Source organism: Plectropomus leopardus, chromosome 11 (assembly GCF_008729295.1).
Source record: "Plectropomus leopardus isolate mb chromosome 11, YSFRI_Pleo_2.0, whole genome shotgun sequence".
NCBI classification, from domain to species: domain Eukaryota; kingdom Metazoa; phylum Chordata; class Actinopteri; order Perciformes; family Serranidae; genus Plectropomus; species Plectropomus leopardus.
The window spans coordinates 1,190,700-1,199,373 of record NC_056473.1 but is presented as its reverse complement, the minus strand read 5'-3'; the positions used below and the strand labels follow the sequence as shown (position 1 = coordinate 1,199,373).

Here is an 8,674-nt window from a genome sequence, read left to right as displayed (position 1 = left end):
GTTAATGGCGTCACGCTGCAATGATAGTAGCTTTACCTTGTACTTTTATCCTTGTCATGTGAATAAATAATAAGTTCAGAGGTTTGTAAACATGAAGCAGCCACTATAAACAGTTTCAACATGTTGCCTCTAAATATTGTGTTCAGTAACTGATATGCTGAACAACTAATATGAGCATTTTATTAGGTACACAAACGCTATGTAACTGTAAGACAGTAATAATTGCATTATTTGATAACTGTAGTACAGTAATAGTTATATTATTGGTTAGTGTATTATTCCTGGCGTTGTAATCCTGTCGTAGCAGGAAGCAAGCTCAGTCTTAAAGCGCAAGACGGTCAAAATAGCAGCACAGAAAGCCAATACTCATCCAAGACTGTTTATATGCTTTGTTTTACAGTGTTTGCTGTATAATAACATCACTGGCACCTGGATGAAAGTTGTCCTCATTGTACACGTGTAACACTTGGCAAGAGAGGCTCTGTGTCCACCCAGGGCTAAGTGTGTCAGGAGAGCAAGGGAGTCTTTGATGCAGTCCGACTCTGTTGGTGATGCCACCAGAAGGTCATCCACATACCGCAATAGCGTCGATACACCGGGTAAGATCAATTGTGCCAGATGCATATTAACTGCAGCTGAATATATTGTTTCAGAATCAACAAACCTTTGTCATAGGCAACGCAAAAGAAATTATGTTTGTTTGTTTGTTTGTTTGTTTTTATCAGTGAACACAAATAAACCTTATGTTATTCCATGTACTGGAATTGAAAAATATGCTGAACATGAATCTACTACTAATTTCCTGATGTTGAATTCAGACAAAACTGAAGTTATTGTTCTTGGCCCAAAACACCTCAGAAGCTCCTTTTCCAACAATTTAATTTCTCTAGATGGCATTACCTTGGCCTCTAGCACAACTGTAAGGAACCTCGGAGTTTTATTTGACCAGGATTTATCCTTTGCCTCCCATATAAAACAAACTTCAAGGACGGCTTTCTTTCACTTGCGTAACATCGCAAAAATTAGACATATCCTATCCCAAACAGATGCTGAAAAATTAGTACATGCATTTGTCACTTCTAGGCTGGATTACTGTAATTCCCTATTATTTGGTTGCCCCAACAAATCTCTTAGGTCTCTCCAACTGGTGCAGAACGCTGCTGCTCGTGTTTTAACGGGAAGCAAGAAAAGGGATCATATTTCTCCTGTTTTAGCTTCTTTGCACTGGCTCCCTGTGAAATCCAGGATTGAATTTAAAATCCTCCTCCTTACTTACAAAGCTCTAAATGGTCAGGCTCCATCCTATCTGTCACAGCTCATAGTTCCTTACCAACCCTCAAGATCACTGCGCTCTGAAAACGCAGGGTTACTTGTAGTTCCCAAAATTTCCAAAAGTAGGTTAGGAACCAGAGCCTTCAGCTACCACGCTCCTCTCCTATGGAACCATCTTCCATTTTCGGTCAGGGAGGCAGACACCGTTTCAGCTTTTAAGGGTAGACTTAAGACCTTCCTCTTTGATAAAGCTTATAATTAAGGCTGGCTCAGGCTGCCTGGACCAGCCCATAGTTAGGCTGACATAGGTTTAACCTGCCGGGGGACTTCCTCTGATACGCTGAGCTCCTTTCCTTCTCTCAATGCCGCCATCAGAAATCATGCATGTCTGTTAACTGCATTGCCATGTGCAAGCTTAGCTTAGCTCTGTGATAGCCATGTGGTACTCTCACTACCTGGGGCTCGCGATTACAGAGCCTGGGTCTGTTGAACTGCACTACGCTAATCCTGTTGCCTCTCGGGAGCGTTCCTGCTCCCTTGTTTCCTAGTTTCCCTGGATCCTGGCCGTAACCTTGACTGTGCCTGACCGTGGTGATAGCTGTGCTGATGCCGCGACCCTGCCTTTGGTTGTGCTCGTGCTGTGGCTGTACTGATTCTGTGCCCCCCGCTCGCCCTGATCGTGGTCTGGTCCTGGTTGCACCAATGCTGTGATCTTGCCTTTGGACAACTCCCTTTCAACATCCCTTACATCCCTTTTCTCTCTCAACATCATCATAGAGAGCAATTACTAATTTCACACCTACCATTATTGTAATATGACATGCATCTGTTTCTATTATTGCTGTATTTATAGGTGTATTATTTTGTGATCTCCTTTTAGCAATTGTTGCAACAGGCTTTTAATTACTGTCTGTATTCCTTATTTTATTCTTTTGACAATGGATATTGTGTAACATACACAGGATATTTATTGGGATTTATTTTGACATGATATGGAGGAACATTCAAAAGCCCAACATGATTTGTGTGCAATGCCCATTATTCTGAAGGGGCTGAAGCTAGTATAGAAGGAGGTGTTAACACCAAATCCTTAGCTTCTGTGCAATCGGGAGGTTTTTTTTTTGTTTTTTTTAAGTTTAATATCCGTATGACCAGATGATATAATGTTTCCTGATCTTCATTATCTCGAAATTTTCCAAAATATTCAAGGCAGGACTCTGACAGATGATTAACATCTCTAAAATTTGTATGTACAGCACATATAAAGTTCAACTTTGTTAGTTATATCCTTCCACAATAGTTAAAGTACATATAGTGATATGCAAATAAACACTGTGGGATTTCTAATACCGACAGACTGGATTATTGATGGATTGTTTGATCTTTTTCTCTTAAACATGAAATTGTTGCAGTATCTACTAGTATGGGATCTTTTTTCCCTGATACATGTAAGCTTAATTGGGGTATTTCCGAAAAGTTTATCAGAGATATGAAATTGTGGAATGGTGACTATAACCTTGCAATAACTACTGCTGTCCATATGGAAGGGCATGTACCTGTGGGGTTACCATATTTAAAGGTTGAGGGGAGCTGCAGACATAAGGTTGCATCACTTCCACTCAAAATTCCTCCTGCTACCACTCATATTACAGTCTCTGACAAAATGTCTAGGTCTGAGGCAAAGATGACATACATCTGTTTCACCTCTCGCACCATAAGGGAGCTGGTTAAAAATATGCAGGGGTCCCTCTTTGGCTCGTGACATTCTATTCTCTATTTACACCCCTGCCTCTGGCTGGGATATAGTGAAAGGGTACAATTTGTGCTTTGGTAACTTGAAGTGCTTACTTTTAGGGGTTAATTGGTGTAGAAGTCCATCAGCATCTCAAGTTAAAATGTTGTTAAAATAGCTTATATTGCACGACTTTATCAGATATTGAACTTTACTGTTACGGACGCCAGTGTTGTTTTGGTTGTTTTGTGCCTGGGGGCTGTGGCAGTCTCATTTTTCAGGCAGCGGGGCTGATGACGTCACTGGAGGTTCGCCACATCACCGGGGATTCCGTCCTACCCTGGGGTGTTCCTCCGCCTGTGGCTTGTTTCTCCTCCTCCTGCTACACGCCTTCCTTCCAACCAATCGGGTGGTGCCAGTGGTCCCGCCTTCCTTCCAACCAATCGGGTGGTGCCAATGGTCCCGCCTTCCTCCTTGAGCGCTTCCTCCAGTCATGTGTTTCTGGTCGTCTATTTAAGACCGCCATTACTTTGCCAGCGGGCGGCTGTTCTTACCCATGGGCAGTTCGCCTTGATACTGTGCCGGCGTGAGTGTGTGAACTTGTGATTGTTATTGTTAACTCTGTACTGTTTGTTAACTCGTGTATGAGGGAGTTGGGCTTTAGGTTAGCTATCTTTTTGTATCTCATGTACGCTACATGCCATTGACACACCACACATAGGCAATCAATTGTCTAGCACACTAGGCTTTAGGGGTGGTTGTGCTGTTCATGTTTTGGCGACAAAGACAATGTTGCAGTAGTCTGCGGGGTGGGTTTGGGTAGACTTAAAGGGTTATTTTTTTTTTTCGGTTTATTGTTTCGCCGCCGCTCTCGCCCTTTGTTTGTGTGTATATTGCCCGTTTGCTGCTGGGCCCGTTCATTCATTCATACTTGTGCTGAACAATAATGTTTTTTCCACCTGGTTGACACTATGGCGCTGTGTTGCTTCCCTTTGTCCCTAGACATAACATCTGTGGGTTGTAACACTAAAACAATTGGATTAGTCAGTAGTTGGGAAGTGTCATGCATTATTCTTGAGATCTCTCCAAATGTTAATGGTTTTTCCACAACTTAATCATCAAATGTGATCAATGGTGTCACAAGTTTTTAAAAGTATTGATCACAATTTTAGATATTACATTTTCATCAACATCTTGCTCTTCATAATTATGCAAAGTATTTTCTTGAACTCACAATATACTAAATGTGTCAAAAACACAATCATTATTATCTTTTTCTGATCAATAGAGTCAAAAGTCTTTGCGCACCTGTTCATTCATTCAAAAATACATTGTTCTCGCCTACGTTCACTTTTGGGGACACGACTAAAAAAATAATTTTAGGAATTACCTTTAAGTTAGCCATGATCAGTTTTGATATAGAGTCCATGGAGACAAATTATAATCATAATAATAATAATTAATCATACCAGTCATATACCAGTGGAGCAGCAAGATTATCCAGCCGTAGGTATCAGAATTTACTGTTATCATTGGATTGTACTAGTTTTGTGTTTTTTATGGTGGTCTGGAATAGTCCGTGGTCTGGGGTTTCTTTATTTAATTGTTTTCCCTAACTTTTTTGTTTTAATTATTTATTTTTATTTATTTATATAATTATAATTATAATAATAATTATATATATATATTATATTTTTATGCATGTTTTTTGTATACAGGTAAATCATATTCTAATTTATTTTTAATAGTAGTCAGTTGTTGCCTTACAACATCTTACTGGGTTGTGACCTAATGATTTAATACAGTATACTTAAGTAGTTTAAAATATTTTCATGCATAAGCAAAATTACAAAATCACTGCAAGACATATACTTACGAGTCCTGAGAGAAGCTCAATAGGGTGTCTCCTTTTTATTTTAACAAATATTTCATTAATTTAATGATGGACTGAGTTACTGTAATTTACTGTATATCAACGCTGTCTGATCGATCAGACGTAAATTTAGTTGCCTTAAGTTAATATTTTAATTGATGCCAAATATCTTCACAACAGGCACTCCATCTATTTCTTATATAATTATAACAATACAACAAAATCAACAACAGTTAACGCGTAGTAACTGGACAGGGGCTGTCCTGCGGTCAACCTTCCTTCCTAGAAACTCACCGTTTATTATTTGACGTGTGCTTGTAGGACAGGGGCCGCCCTTCGGTCTACCTTCCTTCCTGTAACACTGTTTTTTATTTTAACGCATGCTTACAGGACAGGGGCCACCCTGCGGTCTACCTTCCTTCCTGTAACACCGTTTTAGCGCGTGCCTTACTTACACCGCTTTTCGGGGCGTCCCCCTTTCCACATAATATAATTTTAAACCATAAGTATTAAAAGTTCAAGTAGTACTACTTATTTAATGGTTGGCAACTTTGATAAGCAGTAACCCGTAGTAAAGCGAAAATGGTTTTAGTTTATAACCAAATTTCAAATCAAAGGAATTTTTAAAGCAGTCCATAATGACAGAAAACAGAATCATCCAAAGATGTCATATCAAAAACAAGTTTGTCACCGTGTATTCGTCAGGTGAGCAATTTAACCAAAAATGGATAATAAAATATACTCACAATATACTCAGGAAGCAGACACCGTTGAGCCGACAGTGCCAAAATGATAGTATGAGCTGGATGACACCGATCACACAGAAAGGCAGTAGTATTTACACAATGCTGTGACGTAGATGGTAGGTATCAATTACTAACATGTCAGGTACTAGACTTCTTTTGAGGAATGGGGCATGTATTTGTGTTGCTAAATTTACGGGCACTGGTCCAGCTTAGGTACTTATGGCCAAGCATAACTTACAGGGACTAAGATTTCACCATATATAGGAAGCTTTTACTTGAGACAGACATAGAGTCTCGAAATAACTATGGCAGATGCATCATCATAAAAACACAGACATGGAGATAACATGCAAACTCTGCACAGAAGGGCCCCCGCCCGCGGACTGAACCCCCTTCCAACACAGGTTCGAACCAGGAATGCTTTTGCTGTGAGGCAACAGTGCTAACCACGACACCACCATGCCACCCGTAAATTGGATGTGATAAAAGCATTATTGAGGTGCTTCAAATCATTAAAAGATGAAATGTTAAAAAAAACAAAGAAAACAAAAAAAAAGATTTTACAACATAATTTATCTGTTCATCAAGTGTAACATCAATGCCAGTTTTGACGCCAAGATTGGTAACTATGGGCTTAACATATGACTGCAAGGTTTATAGAGTAAGTGTCACAGGCACTGCTGGGTCTAATTACAATGACCTCTGTTTTACTTTGATTGAAATTTAGAAGGTTTAAGGCCATTCAGGCTCTGATGTCTTTAAGACTCTGCAGCAGAAATTCACAGCAAATTATCACCCAGTTTTGCAGTTCTCCTCAGCCCTACACTACTTGAAAGTGTCTCTCAGCTTTTGGACTCTAATGTTTTGGTTCAGTCTCGCCACTCTCATCAATCATGTTTCCTGCCATAGCAAGCAGTTGTTTTGAGGAAAAGCACTGAGAGAACACTAACACCAAACCTCAGACAGACAACTGAAGGGAGTAGCCTGTCAGCATGCTGAAGCATTTGGCAATTAAAGAGACAGATAATCTGATCAGGGGCTGCTGAAGACTGAAGGAGAGCTAAAAAGAGAGTGAAAGACTTCCATTTACCAGGCCCACAGAAAGTGTGACTCCAAATGAGCGCTAATGAGGCTGTGTGTTCCTGTAGCTGTAAGGAAAGTTCAGTCCTTGCTGTTCCTTTACCAAGAACTCTGCCCACTGAGAGGTTATCCCTTTGATACCTGAGCAAATTGGTTTGATTTCCTTTAAAAACATGAGGAGAAAGGCAATGAGCAGTTCAACAAGACATGGTCCACATATTAGTAAGAAAGAAAGAAATAACAGAGAAAAAAAAACCCCAAATAAGATAATGAGCCCCCCAAAACTGTTAGGAATATGAAAAAAAAAACAGTGACAGAATTTACAAAATTTTATTAATTATTATTATTATAGTTTTCTTGACATTTTCCATAGCTTTTTTAATATTTTGGTCATTTTCTTGTCACCTTTTACTAAATTATAGCAATTTGTGGGACATTTTATTAAAGATGGTCCTTCTCATTTTACCTATGTTTAAAAAAAAAAAACACACCAATTTGCTCAAGTTTCAAAGGTTTAAATCACTTGTGAGAAGTGTCCAAACGCAACACAAAAAATCAGATTTTAATCCAGATTTCAAAGGGTTAACAAAACACATTAAAATCAATGCCAGCATAATAACATAATGATGCAACCTTAAAGCTACCGTGGCACTTTATAAATGAAAATGATTGTCAAAGCTCCCATAGCATTGTGGTTAGCAGAACTTGTGTGAGATATCCTCCAGGGAGGGAGGATAAGAGGTGGAATAAAGGGGAGAGGAGTGGAGGAGGGAGGCTGGTGCAGACACCAGCAGGAGGTTGGCAGCACTGTCCTCCCCTCTAATTTTAGAGAGCAAGAGAGTAATTACAAACCATTTTTACCTCCACCTCCTCTCTTGAGTCCTGCTACTCTTCCCTGTTCCTTCCCCCCTCTGCTCCTCCTTCATCTTAGCCCAACCCTGTCATTGTTTTGCCTCCTTACCCACACTGCACCTCATTTGTATTTTTTAACTTCCACGATACATCTCCTATTTTCCCCTTATTTTTTCTGAATTTAAAATAGTAAAACACCACAGTGTTCTCAACATGTTCTCATCTTAAGTCATCACATGTTGTCACTTTGCAGCGGACTTCTGTGTCTATACATATAACGCTTTGGGGTATCCATCTGCATCTACTGCTGACATTATGGGATGGCGCTACTGTGATGTCAACATAAGCGCAGGGTGCAAAGGGCTTTTGGCATTGCGATCTTACACTAAAGGCACTGGTGTTATTTTACAAGTTTGGAATGAGCACAGGCTAGATATATCCATATCTATATCTACATCTTAAGGGTGTAATGGTACACAGAAGTCTTGGTTTGGCATACTTCGCTTTTGGATTCACAGTTTGATACAATTTCAGTAGTCAAGTCAAGTCAAGTCAATTTTATTAATAGAGCCCATTATCACAAAACATAGTTTGCCTAAGAGGGCTTTACAGTGTACGACATCCCTCTGCCCTTAGACCCTCCCATCACCCAAGGAAAAACTCCCAAAAAAGAACCCCTGTAACAGGGGAAAAAAAGGAAGAAACCTCAGGAAGAGCAGTGGATGATGATGGATCCCTTTTCCAGGATGGACAGACGTGCAATAGATGTCGTAAATAACAAATGAAATACAAACAAAGGAAAGAGAAAGAGAGAGAGGAGGAGAGGGGGAGAGAGGGGGAGAGAGGCACAGCAATAATGGAAACAGATGCATGTCATATTACAATAACAATAGGTGTGAAATTATTAAATGCACTCTTTGACGATGTTGAGGGTGATGATAAGAGTCTCATGCGTAGGTAGTGAGAGTACCACATGGCTATCACAGATGCAAGGCTAACCTAAACTACTGAGGCTAAGCTAAGCTTACAAACGGAGCTCAGCGTATCATAGGAAGTCCCCGGGCAGGTTAAACCTATGTCAGCCTAACTATGGGTTGGTCAAGGCAACCTTAGCCAGCC

General features: G+C 40.0%; 1 protein-coding gene across 1 annotated transcript; it reads left to right on the top strand.

The window, feature by feature from the left end:
• Positions 1–529: 529 nt before the first annotated feature.
• LOC121950067 lies at positions 530–1,534 on the top strand. The gene is made up of 2 exons (XM_042495978.1): positions 530–599; positions 726–1,534. The coding sequence occupies exons 1-2, from the start codon at positions 530–532 to the stop codon at positions 1,532–1,534; spliced, it is 879 nt and encodes a 292-aa protein (XP_042351912.1).
• Positions 1,535–8,674: the final 7,140 nt, after the last annotated feature.

Excerpts from the sequence above, each read along its gene's own strand:
- LOC121950067 (XM_042495978.1), top strand. The coding sequence starts at position 530 with ATGCAGTCCGACTCTGTTGGTGATGCCACCAGAAGGTCATCCACATAC. Across the intron at positions 600-725 it reads CAATAGCGTCGATACACCGG|TGAACACAAATAAACCTTAT; the intron begins GTAAGATCAATT and ends TGTTTTTATCAG.